Genomic DNA, 22,472 nt, shown 5'->3' with positions numbered 1-22,472 from the left:
CAAGCACTTAACGTACACCCAGAGTCTGAAATGTCACTCTCATCGGCACATAGCAAGGCTGTGGATACTGCAAAAAGCACTCTAAATCACCGTAGTATAATGCACGAGAATATTGGAAGAAACTCAGTTTATATGCAAATAATATGAACGAAAAGTGGTTTTCTTGAGCAGTTTTCTGTCTTGCTGCAGTTTTCCAGGAGGTCCAGCAGGGGACTCTGGTGACAAGATTGTACGAGGCTGGGTCTCCTGGGTTTTGTGGAACGCAGCTCTCCACGCCGCTGCAGCAACGCCTGTGCTGCTACTGTATGCTGAATCCTGTGCTACCCCCACTCCTTTGGCACTAGCTTCGGCTTTAAGAGGAACGGGTTGGCATAATGATCCTGTAGGGATAAAAGGTTCTAAGCAAAATAGGTGCAGTATATCACTCTTTATGGCAGGAAGGAAATTCATAGTGATTCCATCCTTCCATTAGCTGGGCAGGTCATTGGTATTAGCAGCTATGTCCCCAAGATCTTTAAATCACAGCTTTTCTGGCTGTTTATCTACTAGAAATATGTTTCTTAAGATTCTAAAACTTGCTCAAAGCTTACAAAAAGAAAAGAAAAAAAGATAAGTAAAGTCTGTTTTACTTTTATCAAGGTGCGTAATGTCCTACCCTGTCCTATTTTACACAACTGAACATGCAGGTTTCCTTAACAGTCCCTCCTCAGTATCAGAGCTGGACCAATTATCAGCCTTCTGCTAAGATTCCAAATTATTTCAGAGATCCATGGACTACACCCTTTGACTGAGGACTTTATCTGTTTAAAGCCATATATCTTAAACACTAGACAGATTTATTCAGCTTAACCTGTGATCACCTCTGTTACTCCTGAAGTGCAATTGATTTTTTCATGGACTCTCTCAGGCTATCTGTCTTTGTGTGTCTGTATGATTTGAAGACAAAGAATAACATGCTTTGCCATAAAGATGTTTCTTTCAGGATTGCTTTGAAATTAAGTGTTTGTGCATGATCTTAGATTTTCTTTACCTACTCAGAGTAAATGGAGTAATTGAAAAAGGTGCCTGGCTAAATGAACTGTAACCTTGAGATTGGTATGTTCCCACAGCCTGCTCTGTTCCCCTTCCCAGTAGTCCCATGTCTAGAATAGAAAGACCACTGATTTATTTACAACATGAAACATGTGAGTAAAGGCTCTGACACTGTCCCATTGGAAGTAATTTGTTTTTCCCTCTGAAGGCTACTCTGCAGTTTCTCCTTTGCAGACATGAGTAGAATCACTGTTTTGCTATGCAAGAATTGTGTCTTGCCACCCAGAAGGAGCAAGTCTGACCCACAGGGTCAGTCATTTAATCTGCATGTTCCAAGGGTATCCCCTGCTCACAGAGGATACCCTGGAAGAGGGTTCCCTTAGTTATTGAATGATGTAGTATACTCAGTTGTCTGTCTCAAATGACTGTATTACAGTTCATCAGGCATAGATACAGTGTCACCTTACAGATCAATAAGCAGCATGTAGTCCTTGAGTAAGCACTGTGCCCCCTGCCTTTTTCCAGCATGTTTGTTCTGCATTGACCTTTCTTCTCATTATTCTCAAATAAGTCTGCCCCTATTCAGGTATAGCCATGTTTATACTGTATCTAAGCTTCTAATTGTAGTTGGATCAATATCACAAGGAGGTAAAAGTGGGTGATTTGTTTGTTGGATTGGTTTTGGTTGGGTTTTTTTGGTTGTTTTTTTTTTTTTTCAGATAAGCTGGATTTCCAACTATTAGGGTTCTGTATGTGAAAGGCAGTGCATTAACTCTGCTCTTAAATCAAAAGGCAGTGATGAGTTTAACAGAAGCATAAGAAACTGTAATAAAGATTAGGGACATCATATACTACTCTACAGAAATAAACACACTGCTTTTATTTCAAAATCCTAAAACATACCACTTTAATTTAATGCTTTTCTGTCTTGCATCTGATTGTGATACATAACTGCTTATATACTATTCTGATACAAACTTGAATGGATTATAAACAGTTATTTAATGCTGATAATTCCAAGTACACTCCTAGGGTTATTATTTTACCTAAGGATCAAACTGGCTATTGTAATACTCTTTTGAATGCAAACATTTCCTTCCTGTCTACTAGCTAGGTAAATACTACAAACTTCTCATATTTATATCCATTACCAAATAGAAGAGAAAGTTGTGTTTCTGGTCCTGAAATATTACTCCAGCTAGGCATAACAATGCTTTTGGCAAAATTACATGATGGAGTGAGTTTTTCATCAACTGGCCATATGAAGAAAGCAGTATATTCACAGTATATAATTTGAGGCAGGCAGAGAAATTTTGTTTTAAAAAGGTGCGTCACAATCTGCAGTCCATTTTGGAACACAAAGCTTTTTACGTTCACAACTGATAAGGTATGGCATAGAAAAAAATAATTTGCTGAGAGCAATCACACTACTGTTCAAAATATAGCAGTTTTGCAAAACTCCACTGAAATAAAAATTATATTGGACCAGATATGTAAAGTTCAAAAGAGAATGTCAAATGCAAATTTTCTTCCAAGCATGACAATGATAACAAGTTAGAATTGTTTTTTTTTTAAGGAATAGTCAGAAAAGTATCTATTTTCCAGTGAAATAACAAATGTAAAGACCAAGTTATCAGATCACATGAGACATGAACAGAAGGCTGTTTTGAGAAACAGCGCTTGCTACCAAACAGTATGTTGTCCAGTCTGCCTTCCCACAGTCTCTGAGGATCCATACTGTCTGAAAACTAAAAGACTTGCAGTAACTTCTTGCACAATGTTACAAACAAGTACTACTTTAAGTGCCGAGCATTTTTACCAGCTCTGACTGCATGTAAATTTAAAACATCTTCCAAGCCATTATATAGATTGACCTCTCTTTCAGGTCAACCAAGGCAGAAAATAGCATCCATGATGAGTAGTTTTATTCATATTCAAAGACACTGCACAAATAAGAGCACTTGAACTCTTGCTCTTCTTTGCAGCTCTACCATCTTCAGTTTCTTTCTTATACTTTTTTGTCTATTTTAATAATTTAAAGTTTTTTTCCAACTTTTCCAAGATGGTTTGTTTGTCCTGTTGCTCTCAATCAGCCTTTTATTTTAACTTCCTTTCTGAATTTTCACGGATTTACCAGCAAATTCCTTGAAAGTAAACTTCTTGTATTTTAGTTGTGACCTCGCCAAAGCCTTATCAACAAGTTATACATGCTCTCTGTGGCAATACTTCAACATTTAACTCCGACTTACTTTAGCTTCTTTAATTGCTTTTTTGGTAACTTCTTTTTAAATTGCAGGAAAAAGGCCTATATGACTGTATTTTAGATATCTTTCTTTTCATATTGCTTTCTTTGTGTGTGTTGTTTTTTTTTTCCTGAGATGAATTGAACCTCTTTCTGCTGAGTTTCTTTTAAAGAGAGTATGACCGGGACTTTAACATAACAATTCTCTGAATTGTGTTTGGTTTTAGGAGAGCTTTCTGATCTGCCCAGAGAGCTTTTAATAAATGGGCCAGGGGAAAGTTTTCTTTCTTCTGGTATAACATAGCAGCAGAAAGGTATTTTTTGTTATTGTTCCTGTTGCCAAGCTGTCATGGGCATTTGACTGTTTTGCCTCTGGAGAAGGGAACATTTCACTACCGTGAGAGTTGTTTTTATTAGATCAAAATAAAGGTATAATGGTCATAACTTAGAATCTTGCTGCAGGTTATTCCTCAGGGCTGATATATTTATATTTGTTTTCTGAGGTCTTATGAAAAGGCTCTTCTTTGAATTCACTATTTTGTTAGTAGTGCTAAAAAAATAGTCAGAGTTTTATTGGGAGCTGGAGGGAAAAATAGGATGCCCTGACAAAATTTGCAGACACAGTGAAGGAGATCACATTTTCTTTTTCCACACAGAACACTTAGCCTAATCATTTTCTTATTTAAAACAGAAATTAAAAGGCATCATTCTGGTTTTGATGTTATGGTGTTTATTCTGAGTATATTTCTGATATGGTTATCATCACAGCATCATTAGACACCATCAGTAGATTCAATGTCAGAATCCCATATAGGATCCCTCTCATGTTCTATACTCTACAGTCAGACCAGGAAAGCAGTCCATTGCCCCATGTCCTCTTACAGAAAACTTTGCCTGCTTTAGCTCTACATGTATACATTTGAATGTAATGTAATTCCCACAACTTTAGACCTAATAGTTACAACAGTCTGTGTGTAACTGAGTGAAAGGGAGCTCAAAGGAACCAGTAATAAGAATATGTGACCTGTGAAGAAGGTGGAGAGAGTTTATCATGAAATTGGAGTCTTCCAAACACTCAATTAGTCAGTCCAGTTTTTCATGTGGTAGAAAATTTGCTATTTTAAAAAAACAGATGAACTTTAAATAAAGGAAAAATAACAGCTATTGTATTTTTTAATGTATTGGATAATGCTGATTTTGTCACATTTGTATTTCAGAATGAAACTTTGTATGCAGATAGATAGTGCATAGATAATGACTGCCTTCTGAGTTTCCCAGTGTTGAAAATCTGGGATATGAGAAAAATTGGTCCCATCATTTAATTTATCCTAGTCATAGTGCAAAGCTGGTTCTTAGAAACCATAGAGCTTTTGTCCTAATCCTTTAAAATGATTTTGTAAATGAAACAAAATTTTGATCTTTTCTTTGACCAAGATTTCACAAGTGGCAGAGGTCTTTGATTCAGTCCTACACAATTTCTCTGCAGTTTCACCTTCTTCTTTTAGATGACCTTAATTTCTTTTTTCCAGCATGGTGTTTATACACAGATAGCAGGCCTTCTTAAGCATTGCATACACTGGGAGAGCAACCAGTGATGAGTCAGTAGTGGAAACTATTTAATATTGGGAAAACAGATTGAAGAAGCATTTCAGAAAGCAAGGTTGAGATTGAAAACAGTTCCTGAAAGAACAGCAAGGCAACTTTAATCATCTACACTAGCCTTTAAGCCTGTTCCAAAGCAGTTCAAGGAACCAGTTTCTTAAAATGAACTTCTTTAATAGTCATGTCACCATTGATCAGATTGTATCTGTCTGTTACCAGACTGTAAGTACTGTAGTGTAGATTGACTGCTTGTGTAAATCAGCCTGTCAGCCTTTTGACTCCATTGTGGATTTTACTGTCTCTCTTGGAATGTATTCCACTAAGAACTATTTAATGGACAAATTCAAGTGCTTCTCCATGCCCAACAGGTTTTGCACATCTAGACAATAATCCTAATATCTAGTTTCAGGCCAAGTACAAGATGGATACAATTTCTGAAACAAATACACTAGACATTTCTTATCCACCTGAAAGGGAATCTATTCAAAATACAAAGCTAAAATTTTCTCCTCTTGCTGCTACTCAAGCTAGCACCCAGTGAACCTAATGGCAAAGTCTTTCTGACAATCGTTTCCTGCTTTGTGCTTGGAATGCTGCAGTTTGTAGTCACTAGAGAGCAGTGACTGTGCACCAGAGAGTGGGATTTGGCTCTGCACTTCAATATACTAGCTGGGGTTAGACACCCAGATTTCACTGAAGTGCTTTTGAAATTTAAGTCTAATGTATTAAGACAATTCTCTTCCTTTCTGTCTTCAGATCAGCCAATTCAGTATGCCCATTCCACTTTTGAAGATGGACTTGCAAAATTGACTGTCCAAGATGCCCTACCAGAAGATGATGGCATTTATACCTGTCTGGCTGAAAACAGCACAGGACAGGCATCTTGCAGTGCTCAGGTCACAGTCAAAGGTAAATATCTCAGCCTGTTGTTATTACTGCAAAGATAGCCACAGTATTTCTTATATTTTTTTTTAGTCTTGGATCCTTAACAAAGGTGATTATAAGAGGATTCTAAGTTTTTTCTGTTGTCAGCTGGGTACCTTTTCTTCCCTTGGAGGTGTCTGCAACTTAAATGTTTTAGTACTGTGAAATGAGAAGTGATATGCATCTTTCAGGAAATGGTGTTAATGCTTGGATGTTACCAAGAAGGGCTTAGTGTGGTACAATGCAATAAGGTTAAGTTTTGGAAGAGGCGTTCCATTGTAGGAAAGGATGTCGCTGCTTCAAGAAAAGCAAGTCCATGAAAGCCATAATTCTGCACTGGGATCTGTACAAACACAGTCTAGAAGACCAGAGATCACAGTGCAGACAAGAGATGGCAGAATCCCACGGATAAATTGAAGAGTGAGGTAGTATCAATCGGTATTATGGTCTTCATTCTTAAAAATCTCACCTGGCATCAGCTTATACAGGCATTTCATTATAGCCTGGAGATGATCAGTTCCCTCCTTCTACAGTCCTTCTCCCTCAGACTCCCCCTCTCTCTGCAATGCAGCCTGTATTTGGTATTTGACATCTGCAAATGATTTTTTTCCTGGAGTTATAATAGTTTGGCACTGCCTGTCCAACAGACTGCTGAGTGACAGCTGCCAAGGGAACTGTTCCATTTTTCTATGACCAAATAATATCTGCCCCAAATTTACACATGCAGCTTCATGAGAAACACACCCTGATGCCTTGGATCCCAAGACTGTCTTCATTTGCCAATGTTCTGTGCTATTTGTCTACATCACTTGAGTGATATGCCTGCCCTTATTCTGTCTGTATGGATCCACTTGAAACGCTAGACAAGCTTAAAGTGAAAACAAACCAGTTCTGGTAGACCTATGAGTTAATTCTTGATTACCAAATTGGAAATGAAGTCATACCTTCATTGCTCTCCTCTTCCCCCTCTGAAAAAAAAAAAAAAAAGGCATAAAGTAGGAAAACATTGATTTAAAATAAGCCTGAAACTAATCTGTTCTCAAAGCTGTCATTTATAATTTCGCTGAAGCATTTCATCTGAATTAGCTCAGGGCCAATTGAGAGCACTCCACCTCAAGGGAGCTGTCTTTGACATGGGACCTGCTGATTCTTCACTGGGACACAGAAACCAAAAAGACAGCCCCTGTCTTGCTAACAATTTCTGAGTTATTTTAGGCTTGACACACAATGTTAACGTGGGAGCAATGGTGACCTCGTCTTTCCCGGGGCTTGTGTACTCTGCTGAGCTATTTAAGGCTATGTAGTGGCTGTTGTGAGTTGGATTCCTCCTGTACTTTAGCTAGTCTGGGGCTAGGAAGCTGCATTGCCACTATTATGCAGAGTTAGTGCCTTTATTTTGCATCTCATTCTATTTTCTGGGAGTTACGGAGTGTGCAGGGAAGAACAAAAACAGAATTAAAAGCATGCGTGACCGGCTGTAAAAGCATGTGTTCATTTTTACAGCTTTAGCTGTCCCCTCCACTTCCTCCCTAAAACTCATTATATCCCTGCTGCCATGAGGATTGCAGTAACTTGCTCCAATACTCAGATCAATATGGATTTGCCTTCATGATTTCCAAATTTCTTCTCTATTCATACATCTTTTCCATCAGACCAATAATGCAATAATATTGCATTAAAGTTTTCTGAGTCTCTGAATGATGCTGCTAAGGCTTCTCTAAATGATCAGCTTCTGAACACAGATTACAGCAGGAAATCAGTATATGTGCAGAAATAAGAGAAAGCTTCAAAAATCCTCTCTTAACCAGACATTGATGTTTGGAATAAAGTTTGTAAAATCTGATTCTGAATTGTAACCCATCTCTCTGCAGTTCCTTTTTGTCTCCAAAATTATTTAAGGTTTTCAGGTTCCATGCAGTGCTCAGTTTGTTCATTCATTGCTAGAGAAATATTTTCCTTTTTTATGTGAAAAGTCATTTGTATTTAAGAAGGAATGGATGTTCTTGGCGCATCATCAGTATCAGACTAGTGCCAGCTTTTCCTTAACTTGTTACTGTGGTCCTTGGACACATCTCTTAGTCTGTCTGGGTCAACATTTCACTTCATATTGTCATTTTTGGCTTTGCTGTCCTAACACAGAAAGTGTCTCATGGAGGAGCATCTCTGCTGTGATTGTTGGGGAAACTTTACGTGAAGTAAATTGTCTGTCTTAGCAGCAAAACTCAGTTTTATTTTTAAAGGCAAAAAGCTCCACCTTCTGAATTAAATCAAGCTCACAGATAACTCAGAAAAGTCCAATACATCCTGGCAGCAAGACAGTGAGAAACTGTTCAAAGAAAAAAAACACGGCCATAACATAAGCCAGATGTTATGAATTGTAGTACAAGATGATACTTAAACCTGCTAGTAGATTACAGGTGCTATCTGCCCACATGTTATGTTTTCTGATCATCTTTTGTACATTCTTTGCCCTTTAGAAGATCTATTGCTTTGTTTTTGTCAAGGGGAATTTCCTTTTGTGGGATTATTGTAGGAAACAACATTTTAAAGGCTCTTTGCCCCATAAAGAACTACTGTTCCAAGTCCTGCTAAACACAAGGAGGGGGATTTTTTCAAGTACTTTCAGTACTCTTTGCATTGGGCTCTGCGTACTAGCTAGGCTTACTGGGGCATAGCATTCCTTCTAACCCATCAGTCTCAGATTAATTTGTGGTTGTCTCTTGCTTCCTTGTTATTAATTCTGCCTAGTACTGAGCAACCTCAGTCCTTCCTTTGGTTTGCATGAAAAACACTGAAGGTACTTAGCTGTTTGTAGGAGGTTTTTGGCACTGTGTCAAAAAAAGTCCTACACTTCATATGGGATGGGGCATAAGAAATGCAATGGTATTAAAAAAAAAATCAAAATAAACAGTCTTCTGTTTTTTTGAGACAAGAAAATAATATCTTCAGGTCACTTAAATGATCTGATAGCTGCGTAAATTGGGATGGATCCTTTAGGTAGTCGATGGAGAATCTTAAGTTAATCAAGGTGAAGCTAAATTTGGCTTGTAAAAGACTAAGTAGACTAAATTGAATCCTCACAGCTACCTTCCTGTGACAGCAGTTTCTTACAGATGATATACAGGTAGAGATGAACTACAGAGAATGAGCAGTACTTCTTTGAAAATCCAGCTTAACAAATGCCTTCACTGCTTTTTTGAATAGAGGCCTAATACTGCCTCTCTTGGTGAGCAAATACTATTCAACAAATACTGCTACTCTGGTTCATTGTCTTTTGACCTTGTTTCTCCCTCCCTGGCAGCAGTGCACTTTCCTGACTTCACATCTGTTCCCCTTTTTCCCATCCCCTGCTTTCTGTTCACACTTTTTTTTTTGTTTGTTTGTTTTAGTGCAGCCTCCCCAGCATAAGTGTCTATGTTGGGAAGCCTGTATTCCTTCCAATCCGATTACTGTAGGCACTCATTGATCATTGGACGAGCAGATTAGAGTCACCTGAAAGCCTGTCAGAGTCCCTGCTGTAACCAGTTTATCAGAGCAGTGAAGGAAGATGCTTTCTGGGAAACCAGTTAATTTTGCTCCTGTCACTCTTCCTTCTGGTGTGTGTGGGACCATAAAATATAACCAGGTGGAAGAAAGGCTTTCAGGTAGGAGTCTTTTGTTCTAGTCATAAGAGATGCTGTCTTTAGGTTATGTGTTGTTTTTCTTTCTATCTCAGAATGACCTCCCTTAGACATTAATCTTTCAAAGAAGGTTATCTCTCCAATAAGCAACCTCTCTTTCAAGACTTAATTAAGAGGCTACAGCTTTGTTTCTCTGATATATATATTTCTGCCTAAGGTAAATGAAGTATGACATCTTACTTGCCTACAGCCATTAAATATTTGCAACAGCTTTTAAAAGTCACTATTCATGTGAAAGCATTTTGCTGTATTTCAAGCATTACATAAATGGAAAGGACTATAGAAGACTTTCCAAAATATACAAGTCTATCCTTTTCAAATGTCCAAGTGGCATTTTGAACCAGTAACCTGGTGGAACCTCTTGGCTATGTAAGAATTAGCCTCAGAGGATTAAGTGAAAGGGAGGGGTTTTTCATTATGGTATTGAAAGGTCAGAGGTAAGCTGTCATGAGCATCAAAGAAACTCTGTTCCAGTGCTTTCCATAATGTTCCCAAGTTCTTAGTTCAGAGCACTCCCTATGGGTCGCTAACAGCTTGTAAGATTAAAGTTCTTTTTTTTTTTTTTTATTTGTCTTCTTTCAGCACCTCAGCACCAAACATGAGCCACAATGCCACTACAGACCCAAAATGAAGAGCAAAAGCAAAACATGCATGGGACCTTTTAATAATATAGGATTTGTGCCATCAATATAAATTATGTTCTCTAAAGACATCTTCTCGATATAAATCATTTCCAGTAAAAGGGGAACAAATTTTGGGTGCAAATGAGAGATGAGTGCTTGCAGAATGACGCAGAAGTTAAATGAGATGCTGACAGAAAAAAAAAAATGTTTATTTTAAAAAGAAAAGAAAGAAGAAAACCCCTCCACCTTACATCTTATGGTCTTCTCAACTGTGACGCAATCAAGGGCCATGAACAGATGTACCAGAATGACAGAAACCAGATGGTTATTGTAACAGCCTTCAGAATGGCCCTGCATTGGCCAAGGGGCAAACTATCCGAGCTTGGATTGCCGAATTCTATAATGCTCTTAAGTTTCAGATGTAAAGTGGAAGTCATCAAAATATATATAAAAACTGGTAACTTAATATATGCCTGAGTAATTCTGAAAGCATGGGCATGATGTTACCCCACAGAATGTTTCCAAGAGCAGCTGATGTGGATTAGCTAATGGGAACTCAAACCGTCAGCCATCAAGCTATCTCATAGGATTAGCTAAATTTATAAAACTCTCCAGAAATGACTGTTGAGCAGGTGGGTTTGAGGTAGGCAAGCTGGAGGATGGGAGGAAGCCCTAGTTAGAATTGATCACTGAAAATTGGTCCCAAAGCATCTGAGAGTCAGATGTAGCATTTGTTTTCCTGGAGGAAAATTGACTTGGTTTCTGACACTGAATATCATTTCTGTCTGCATTCATTTTCTCATGTAGCTATGAATTCTTCCAGCTTATGTGACTTCTGTGAATTGACTTCCAAGCCAGCTTCACTGATGTTCTTTCCCATGATTACTACGTTAACTTGAATGTATCAAAGCCCAGCGCTGGTGTGCAAATATTGTGAAACAAACGATAAAGGGCAAATGCACGTTTTAGTCATTTATGTACCATCAGTTATGATGATACATCAGTCTAATGATACATCAGATGTATTTACCAGAAAAGAAAAGTTTAGTCAGTAGAGTGATTATGCAACAATTAAAAACCCATGTCACAGGTAAAATGGCTAAGTACTAGAAGTGTCCTGTTTTAACATCTAAGCTTTTTGTCTCTAGTGCCTCATACTTAGGCAAAGCAAGAGTCACAAATGGTAAAGTACCTGTAGGATTGATGTTTGACTTCAAGCTACAAATCAAAGGGTGACATACATTTTTAAGCAAGTTGTTTCTCAATGTTAGAATTAAAATTATAGAGGCCATAAGACAGACTCTAAGGATATAGCTGTGTCTACTTTTTTTGCTTTTTTAAAAAGGTAATTTCGCACTTCTGTTAGTGCGAGTTTTGTTTCTTTCTATTAATTTCTCTTGGATTTAGGAGCAAACATGCGGACAGTGTTTTTGGTTTCTTCAGATTAGTCTTAAAAACTTCAGAGTGTTGATCAAGCATCTAACTGGGTTGCAGCGTAGAGTGCTGAAGCTAGTATGGCCAACCAAACTGAAAACAAAGCTGATAAGAAAAGCCCAGGGTCCCCATGCTGGAATTTACCAGTTTTGGGGGGGTTTGGGAAGGTCTTTTGGGGTGGGGCTTTTTTTTGGGGGGGGGAGGAGTGGTTTCAGGATAATGTCTTATTTTGAGGTATTTTTAATATAAATTCATCAAGAAGAGACAATTAACCACAAACAATGCCGTACTAGAAGTACCGTATCTTTTCTGGACATCAATGCCAAACACGTCTTGCTTTACAATTCCAGTTTGACACCAACTTCATAATATTGCTGTATTTTTTTCTTTTTTTTCTTTATACTAGTCTAACTTCAAATGTATCCTTGCTCTCAAACTGAGTCTTATTTATCTGATTTGAGGGGTTCCTTAACAGCATGCTTAGTACAGCATCCTTTTCCTAACTCACTCAACAGAGTGAGCAGAACTATTTAAATACTACCACAGGTAACTATTCTGTTGCCAATGTGGATTTGCCAGAGGAAGAAAGGAAGGACTGTTGGAGATGTAACTTTTTATATCAGTGGCAACCTCAGCAAACACTTGCACTTTATGTGATTGCCCATTCCTATTGTGCTTCTGCAGCTCATGCACAGCCCAGTTTTTTCCTAATGGAAGTGGTATCTCTATACATCATGATGCACTGCAATTAAGTCAAATTATGCCTGGGCAGCTGCACAAAACATTGAGAATGTACATGTGAAGGTGAAATTCTGCTTCAGCACTATGCACATTTTCACTGCAGAGCTAACCTGGCTTGATCTATCATAAAATGAAGCACCTTTTTTGCAGTTCTCCATGTCAGACCAGATACTAGTCAGTATCTAATGCTGGTTGGTGAATGCGTTAGCTGTGGGCCAACTGAGCTGCCTTAAAAATGGATTTAGCAGGTGTATGTGCTCAGACCTTCCATGTAGTTGCTGTTAGTGATAGTGACAAAAGAGCAGTTACTTGATGCAAATAACAGAGGTAGTCATTAATAAGTCAGACAGTTCTGAAGGCAAATGCAAGCACCACTTCTGCTGCAAAAAATCGCAGTAAGGCTGTCACTGTTTGGCCAGCCGACTGCAGAATGATCCGCTGTGAACTCAGCTGGCTACTTCGTATCTCTGTCCCCTGCTCTCTGCATGGAGATTTTTTACAAGTGCGTGCAGGGGAGGGTGCTGATCCCGTCTTCCTGGTATCCGCTGCTAGGATACCTGGGAATGGTTCAGAGCTGTGCCCAGTGGAGGTTTAGACCGGACATTAGGAAGAATTTCTTTACCAAGAGGGTGGTTAAACACTGGAATAAGTTTCCTAGAGGTAGTTGATGCCCCAAGCCTGTCAGTGTTTAAGAGGCATTTGGACAATGCTCTTAAGAGCATGCTTTAACTTCTGGTCAGTCCTGAACTGGTCAGGCAGCTGGATTAGATGATCACTGTAAGTCCCTGCCAGCTGAAACAGCCTGTTCTATTCTGCCTGTTTCTCCCAAATCATGATTCTAACTGGTGTAGCCAGCCTTTTGATAGTGGGATTTCTGGGGTGGCATCTCTTTCAAATGCTGCGGGTTGAAGAACAAACTAGAGCAGACAAAACAGGTTAAAATGCTGATGACCTAGTGATACCCCATACAGAGGGAAAGACTCGGGAAAGAAGGAGCCTACATGGAGCTGCACGATAGGGCTGGAAGACTACCCTGCAGTAAAATAAATAGAATGCCAGATTGGGTAAAGTAGAACTCAGCCTCCTTTGTATATCCCTAACCATCCTGACTAGAATAGGCTTAAATGATTGTCAGTCTTACGTTAACAGTTTTTCTGTGTAATGCAAGGCATGTAATGGAGGTACTGCATCCAGACTTCTCCCTGCTTTTCAGTGACAGCATCTCCTCAGGATAATTAAAACATGCCTTCCATTTACAAAATACAGGTTATAACTGCAGAAATAAATGATGGGAGGTAGATGTATAAAAAACACTGATAAGCTATTAAGCATCCAGTTCTCATGACCTAAGTTTGCAAAATGGCATACCAACCTGAGGTCTTTAATAAAGCAGAAATATCCCTACATGTCTTAAGAGCATACAGGTCTCATATTTTTTTATGCCAGCATAAATCAAGTTTGTAATTCTTGGAAAACTTGTAGAAAATATTTTGACCGTACTACTTCAGGCCTGAGACAGAAAAATACTTTACAGGAAGAAAGAAAGATGAGACAAGTGCCCTAATACCAATTTTCTGCTCTATAAAATCTGTTATTTTTTGAGTTGGTACCATTGTTAACATGAGATCTGGTAAAAGCTGGATTTATTTACAATGAAAATACATGGAGATGTGAAACTCTTTTCAGGCTCAAGAATTGTGTGTGAACCTGAGTCTTGCTTGGAGAAATTTTAGTGGAATCTGCTGCTTCTCTCTCTGGGCTTGCTCAGACAGCTTTTTAGTTAAGCATTCTCCTCAGCTCACTTGACTTATTAGCCTCTGAGCCAAAATGATATTTAAATACCATAAATGGTAAATGTTGCTGAGGCAGCCCTTTCGCACTACTCAGAGTAGGCATTATTTGGCAGTTAACCACATGATTCTGGCAAAGATTCCTCGAGTATAATTAAATATCTTATAAGACTAAACACTGCAAGTTGTTTGCAGAGTTCTGAACATAAGGCAGCAGATTTTCTATTCTTTGCATATTCTTGGCTTGTAACCACTTGTAACTCTGATCTTGTGCAGCTGAGTTATTGCATTGAAAGCGTGTACATATGCAGTGCTGCAGCTGACCCTTCTTGAGCCAGGGGCTGGACTAGATATCTCCAGAGGTCCCTTCTGAACTCAGTTATTGATTGATTCTGTGCAGTTTTGAGCATCTGAAGTCATGATATTTCAACAGATGTCAGCATTCTGCAGCTCACATTAAAAAGCCTTCAGTTCATCTGGGTAGGCAAATGAACAAGAAAATTTACTGGAATATATAATATCCGTAAAATGTCTACTCTTTGACTGCAGGCCAGGTAAAACCCAGGTTAGTCTTTGGAAACCTTCTTAAAGTTGCATCCTGATCTGGATGTTCTTCTTCACTCTAAATTTAACATCATATCTGGAAATGGAAACGCCACAGTGAGGTTATCGATCCTTTTTTTCCTTCTGTCCGAGTGTGTAGGTTTACCTTACATCTTCCACCTTAGAAAGTAAATGGTTGGTTGTACACTTGCAGTTAAGCTGTTACATGTGTATTGCACAATTGATTTGTAGTAGGTTAACTATTCAGCATGAATTTTCCACTTTTTCCTTTACATATTCACCCTCAACACAATCCCTTGCTTATCAATATAAAGACGTTTACAATTGTGTTCAAGCACTGTGTTCCAATCCACATCTAGGTTTGACAAAATTCAAGTGTATTTTGGCTTAGGCCGACAGCTAACATTAAGACTCCTCTTGCAATAATTTCCAGTCTTCAGATATGTGGTGGTTAAATTTAAGTAAGGACTCTATAAATCCTTGATTAAGTAATTTTTATCACCTTAGATTTCTATTAATACAGGTTATTAGAAAAAACAGATGTGTGATATGGTCACTGTAGATAGATTAACTTTCTGTTGGTTACACAAATGCAGGAAGACAGAATAGAAGATTAATAGAAATAGTTGTCTATCAGAGGCAATATATCTCTTTTCACATTGCCATCCAAATATGCTGAAAATCTGTATTTTTGTAAGAAACTGGAAGAGTTTAAATTCTCCTTAATCTCTGTGGATTTAATGCACTAAGTGGCTTTTTAAAACATAGATATGGATACTTATTAGAGTATCTTTCTAACAAAAAAAATGAACCCTTAGGGGTAAGGCAATGCTGTGGGAAAAGTCTACATTCCTTTTGCTTTGTAGAAACTATATGTGGGTATATAAGGTACCCTTCAAATGCTTTGTTTACTATTTCTGGTGTCCCGGACTGTGTTTCCCACTGAGCTGTGCATATTATTACTTGCTGTTTCCCAACATTCATGCATATTAAAGCCTGAGGAAAGGCAAAAAGTCATAGGAACTATGTAAGTGGGATCATTGTGGTGGACTTTTAAATCCATCACCCTGTGTAACACCTTATCGAAAGCCTGTTGAAATGACAGAGACCACCAGCTACAAGATAATGCCCAGCTGGGCTTATGTATTATGCCAGGCCACAGATCTCTGCAAAAATTGTTAAACTTCTTGATCTCATCATTGTACAAGAGCCTTTGAGAATTCAGTGCTCTGTAAGCAGCCTTTGAGAAAACCATGGTATCTTCTGTATTATCTTGCATGATTTAACCTGCATGAAACCAACAACTGTGGTTTAAAAAATTCTGGCAGCTTTTATAGGCTACTGTAAAATACACTAGTTGCATAGTCTGCAAACAAGTTATTGTTAGGTACCTGTGTTTTATCAAGCCACCCTATGTAGCGTTTTCTGATGTTACTCATGAATTGCTTTAATGTGATCCACCTGTGTGGAACTCACTGCAGTAGCAGAAGTTGACTGGGAAAAGGAAAGGGAGGGAGAAAATGAACTGCCTGGGGTGCAGGTTTTTTTAGTCACTATGGCTGTGTGTTAACCCTTACATTCTTTTTCATTCTTAGAGGTGAACCAACTCCTACTTGAAAGTAACAAGTAGTAATAAGTAGTAAGTGGTGAGGCAGAGGTTAAATGGCTATAGGTGATTAGAGCGCATTACCATAATAGGAAGAGATCAGATCTCCTCTTTTTCACATCCAATTGATTAAGCTTGGGGATACATAGATATGTAACAGTAATGCCCTTATGCTGATGTCAGACAAAATTTTCTTTAGGTCCCAGATTTCCTTTCTGGTGACAGATGTGCCATATTTTTATCATCTGAAGTTTTGGCAGCAAAAATACCCTGCAGTGTTATGAAAGAGATTGTTTCAGCCAGAAGCATAGTGAATTGCTGTGTCTGACCTGGGAGCTGTACCAGTGCTTTCTTCTTTCTCTTCCTTCCTCCTGCTTTGGGCTATGAAGCCAGCTGTCAGTGAAAAGCACACTAATTTTGAACCCTAGAGGAGATTGTGTGATGAAAGGGGCTTTGGAGGAATGAATGAAGAGCAAGCTCTTACACTGGCTTTTTGTTGTGTGCAGCTTCCTTATTTGTGTCCTGTTTTATTTGTCTCCTTGCCCTTCATGTTCTTGGTTTAAGTCACAGATTTTGTTCCAGATGTGTGAAACTAGCCAGCACCTAGCTGTAGCCAGGGAACGTGAACTTTTATTATTGTTACGCTTTCTGAAGCTACCCTTTTGCAAAAAGTGCCTGGGTTTGGGTTTTTTGTTGTGTATGGATTCCCTTTACTACTTTCCTGGCAAAATAATCATCCAACTGTTTTCAAAAGGAAATAAATTCACACAGTATCTTTTCGCCATAAATGGGAATCATGGAATTATTTGCTTAATCTTGAATGAGCAGAGTTTCTTCTTTTCCCAAGTACCCTCCAAAATCAAATTGATTGCTATGTTTCCAAACAAGAGCTGTAAAGGCTAAAATTGAAGAAGCGCTTAGATACCTTAAAATAAACTGTGAAAATGTACAGTGCAGCTGTCTGAAAGTAAATTTGTGAAATATTAAAGCCTTCACCAGAGGAACACTGAGTCATTACATGGTGCTGTGCAATAAATAAACAACTAAAAACATTTGCAAGCTTCAGAAGAATTTGAAAATGGTTAACATTCAGTCATTGTAATTTAGCCTCTGAATGATTCTATCAGTCCCTTCTGAGAAAATGCAGTGATTTTAGAGTAAGACTAAATAAAACGAAGTAACATATCTAAAACTGGCTATGTTGTCTTGTGTAAAATATCTGTAAGAAACTGAAGTTGTCAGTAGGTCAGTTTATTTTTTTTCTAAGTCTAGAAGTCCACAATATAAAATTTTAAGTAAAGGAAGAAATATTATATGAAATAAGCCTCTACGGTTTCTTAATGAACAAATAGCATTTATGGATTAGAACCCAAGATTTTTACTTGTTGCTGCAAAGTCAGGAAACATCAGAAAATTTTTGTGATATTCTACTTAAGTCTCTTCATACAAGAAGTCAGCATAAACCTATGTAGTGCTTAAATTCAGGGTAAACTCTGTTTTGAAGATTTGTGTGATGGTGAGGTAGCTTCTGCCCCCACCCCTTCATTTTAATTTGACATTTTCACTCACAAATAATGAGTAATGATCAGTAACAAGTTTTTCTTCATTCTTTAATCCTGCAGGTTTTGGGATAATCTTTTGGGATAGGGGCCTGCACCCCCACTACATCTTCTCAATGTCACTCATATTAGTATATCTCACCAGCACAGGGTATATCTGTCTGAGATAGCTTCAGAAACTGAGGCCTAACTTTCCTGTAATCTTGTTGGGTTTATAATTCATACATGCAATTACTGTGAATTATATGCTTGCTCCCTTTTAATGTTTATGCAGCTCTGCGCAAAAAGTTGGTTTTATTCCAGTATATGAAACTTATTTCTTCAGCACATATTTCAGAGGAGTTAGCATTGCTGAAAAATCTCTTTGGGAAAATTATTTTGCTCTATTTCCTCTGTAGCTGCTCACCCATTTCTTTTTAATAAGCTGAGGCTGTTATACCATGTTGTCTTCCTTGATTACAGAAATCCGTTTATTTAGACTACGTGGAACAGGCACACCAGTTTAATAAAGCAAAAAGTCAGCTGCAAGGGATGTAGAGTACTTAATGCTGTTTGTACCAGGGCTCTGCTGGAGGCAGCTCAGTCTGTTCTGGGAGAACTGCTGTTAGAGCAGCTACTAGTGAATTTGTTTCCTGGTCATCATTAACTCTCTCATGGGAGCTGTTTCAGTTTATTTTTCTGTTATCTGTCCTCTCTGAAGGCTTGTACTTCTCCAGTCATACCCCAAATCTGTTCCTCTGTTGGTCTAAAACCACAGTTCTGCTTTTATTTTCCTTTCCCTTCTCCCCTTTTATTGCATAGCTGCCTTCTTGTTTTGCAGTTATATGAATTATTTCAATAAAAGGGATCAGAAAAAAACGTATTATTTGTCTTTTCCTTTATTTTTTTTTCCTATGCTTCCTTCCTGTCTTGTTTGGTTTTTTTTTTCCTTTTCTTCTTTTCTTCTTCTTTTCCTCCTTTTTGACATTATATAGATTTCTGCTTTCTTTCCTGAGTCCGTTTCAATTTGAGGAACAAAGGGATTTTCTGCAAGGCATTAGAGTAGAGAAGGAGCATGTACTGATATTGCTTAGTACAGTGGCTGTTTGAAGCTCTATCGTTGAGTATTTTCTATGCAGTATTAGTTGCTTAGGAACAGGTGCTATAGGAAGCCCTGAGACTGATCAGTGTGGCCTGATGGTAAATCAGGCATTTCAGAGTATTAAGTCCATAACATCAAACTGAATCGGTCTCAGTCAGATCCCATATTTCCATTCTCACATTCATCAATATCTTGCTGCTCAGTGCCAAGAAAAGACCTACGATATAAGCCAGCAAGACAAGATTTTGGCTAGAAAAAACTTTGCTAGAGAAGAGGGAAAACTTCCTCTCCAGGCAGCTTCCAAATTTACATTGAGCTCAAATAACCCTGGGACAAGCTTAGCTTCTTGCATCCCAGGGGTTCAGTAGATCTGCTTAGTGAGATGCTTACAGTTTTTCTAATCACTGTCCTTTTATGAATGGTGGTTTTGTTCCAGCCTGGCACTTTGTGTTGATGTAATACTATTTTGGATGATCTTGGTATATCTTTGAAATTTTTGAAGGTGGGAATAAGTAAAATGAAGCTATTTTCATGTACGGACAGAAAGTTGGGTGGCATTTTAAAGGCAAGACGTAAGAGGTCTGAACTCAAGCTAAGCAAAACAAGAAGTGTATCCAAGTGACTGATAAATATTTATGACTTCTTACATTTGGTCATGATCACCACTTTGTCTTCAGAAGTGTCTTTGCTTAGGCCTTTAGAGCAGAAATGTCTTTCCCGCTCTACTGTACTGTTTAGGTCACAGATCAATGATGTTGCTTCATAGCTTCTGAATCCAAGATGGAGGAGACCACTGCTGATACTGGAAGTTACATACCTATTGCAGATAGATTTGCTTTTTAAAAGTGATCAGTTTAACTCCAACGCTCATAATTTGATTGTAGAGCCTCAAAACAATGAAAAATAAAAAATAAAAAAGGCTCCAAACCAACAGTTTGTTTTGTGATACATGTTGATATCCTCAGGTTTCGATCTTTCCCATCATCAATCAGTAATACAAGAGAGGAGTATGATGAACTCAAATCCATTTGATATTGAGCATCTAATAATCTAAATGGTTTGTAGTTCCATATGGTGGCAAATCTTGTATTATTGTGAGTTTACATTTTTAATTAATCAATCATGAGAATAGCAATTTATAAGACATCTTAAAGATTTTTATGTGAATTTAGAAGTTATTAAAGGCATTGAATTGTTGGTAACAAGTTGTTGGGGATTTTTTTGCACCTAAGCATGTGTACTTGGGGAAAATTAGTGTAAATTTCTGTGTGATACTCTAAGATATCTCTTAACCATGATATAAGAGAATCCCTGGAGGAAGAATAGTTCCATTCCCATTTCTTGCATTTCTGCTTGGACTACTGGCAATGCAAACCAGATATATTGGGTGGTTTCAGTGATTTTTGCCTTCTGAGAGCTGAAACAAACCCACTGACTCAAAATTGGTTTGAAGCTTAGGTCAGTTAAATTTTGTCATGGGAATTCCTGTACAAGACCCCTTTTGTTCTCTTCTTGACTTCACAGAAAAGAAGAGCAGCAAGAATACAGAAAGTTCACAGGCTGTCAAGTTAAACAAGAATTTTGCACCCATCTTCCATAAAGGCCTGACTGACCTCAAAGTAATGGATGGAAGTCAAGTGATAATGACTGTAGAGGTATCAGGTGCGTAGGTACAGAACAGTATTATTTAAAAATTTTAAGTCCTGTTGCAAAGTATTTGGTTTTTCCCACTGTCTTTTTCTTTTAGCAGGTGCCCTAGCATTTTGAAATAATACTTCCAGGAACCAGTATTTTGAAACTAAAAGCTAGGTTTGTCTAATGTGATCTTCAGAGTGGATGAACATTGTCCAGTGTTAATGTGTTCAGACCAGTATAGTTGTTTCTTTATCATAACAGCAACAAAAAATAATGCTATTATTGGGTCCTGCTGTTGAACTGAAACTAAGTCTCAGTGGATTCGTAAGAGCTTTTGTTGTGAACCAAACGACTGAATTCATGTCAGCAAGGATAAGATACTTTATGAAGATCAACAAGGACAAGTTTAAGGTCTTGCACCTAAGCAAGCACAATCCAAGTGTGTAGCACAGGCTGGGATCTACTTGGCTGGGAAGCAGCTCTCTGGAAAGGGACCCGAGTGTCCTGGTGGACAGCAAACTTAATGTGAGTAAACAGTGTGCAGCTGTGTCAAAGAAAGCCATCAGGATGGTGGGTTACATGAGCAAGGGCATCACTAGCAGAAATCAAGATGTCGCTGTCCCACTCACTGCTTGTCAGACCAAGCCTGGAACTAAACAGTATTCAGTTTTAGTCCCTCTTGTAAAAAAAAGAGATGTGAATAGGCTGGAGAGGATGCAGAGAAGGGCCACAAAAATGACCAAAGTACTGGAAAGCCTGCTGAATGAGGACAGGCTGTTGTGGTTTAAACCCAGTCAGGCAACTTGTTCACTCACTCCCAGTGAGTGGTGCCGAGCTGACAACAATCAAGGCCCCCCCCCCCCCCCTCCCAACCGGGGCTCTCCTCTTCCCTGCTCCCGGAGAAACGGGGAGGAGGATCGAGAGAGTGCAACTCCTACGGGTTGAGACCAGAACAGTCCAGCAACCAATGTACAACACAAATCACCACCGCTACTATCAACTACAACAATGATAAGGGAAAATAACAAGGGAAGAGAATACGATACCACCGGCCAAGAAACGAGTCCCACCCAGAAGCCCCTGTCCTTCCGGGTAACTCCCAGTTACCCCCCACCCCAGGCATGACGTGCTGTGGTATGGAATACCTCTTTGGCTAGCCCAGGTCAGGCGTCCTGTCTCTGCTTCCTCCCAGCTTCCCCTTCTCCCTGGCAGAGCATGAGCCTCACAAAGTCCTTGGCCAAACCAAAACATCGCTATCAGCTCTGTTCCCAAGCCGAAAGTCAAAACACTGCACTGCACCAGCTACCAAGGAGGAGAAAAATGACTGCTACTGCTGAACCCAGGACACAGGCTGAGAGAGGTGGGCTTGCTCAGCCTAGAAAAAAGATGGCTCAGGGGAGAGCTTATCCCCATATTGCAGTATTTAAAGGGTGGCTACAAGGAAGATGGAAACTCCCTTTTTGCAAGGAGACACGTGGAAAAGATGGGGGGTAATGTGCACAAATTAATCCAGAGGAGATTCTGACTGGTCACAAGAAGGACATTTTTCACAAAGAGAACAGTGAGCCATTGCAATAATCTCCCCAGGAGAGTGGTAGATTCCCCAACACTGAACACTTTTAAGATTCGGCTGGGCAGGGTGCTGGGGCATCTAGTCTAGGTCATGCTTTCCCTAGAAAGGTTGGACCAGATGATCCTTGAATCACCTCCAACCTGTTATTCTGTGACTCTGTAAGATTAGCGATGCAGGAAAGAGCAGTCCTGGTATGAATGTTGTTAATAGAAACCCTAGGTTTCTAGATCCTTTATGGGATCTAGAACTCATTCTCCCTTTCTGTTGTACAAATGCTTCCCTTACTCATGCGTATTTTAGCTGTAATAAGACAGACTTATAACTATTCCACATTATACATCATCAGCAGTTAATGACATTCCTGAATATTTTGAATGGAATTGCAA

General features: G+C 38.8%; 1 protein-coding gene and 1 long non-coding RNA gene across 2 annotated transcripts in view; one reads left to right on the top strand and one right to left on the bottom strand.

Annotated features, from left to right (window-relative positions):
* MYLK (myosin light chain kinase) overlaps nt 1-22,472 on the top strand; it is a 224,807-nt gene that overhangs the window by 114,296 nt on the left and 88,039 nt on the right. Inside the window, 2 exon segments of the mRNA XM_061469756.1 lie at nt 5,633-5,785; nt 20,403-20,540. Coding sequence (XP_061325740.1) covers nt 5,633-5,785; nt 20,403-20,540 — 291 coding nt within the window.
* Nucleotides 9,876-15,893, bottom strand: LOC133277622 (uncharacterized). Its single transcript, XR_009746271.1, has 3 exons — nt 15,545-15,893; nt 13,651-14,544; nt 9,876-10,290 (listed from the first exon to the last, which is right to left on the bottom strand). It is a non-coding gene; the product is annotated as an uncharacterized LOC133277622 (long non-coding RNA).

The sequence above is a fragment of the Pezoporus flaviventris genome, unplaced genomic scaffold (genome assembly GCF_033815535.1).
Source record: "Pezoporus flaviventris isolate CSIRO_AGI_PZ_B2104156 unplaced genomic scaffold, CSIRO_AGI_Pfla_v1 ptg000001l, whole genome shotgun sequence".
Classification (NCBI taxonomy): Eukaryota; Metazoa; Chordata; class Aves; order Psittaciformes; family Psittacidae; genus Pezoporus; species Pezoporus flaviventris.
This window is presented reverse-complemented; position numbering and strand designations above follow the sequence as displayed.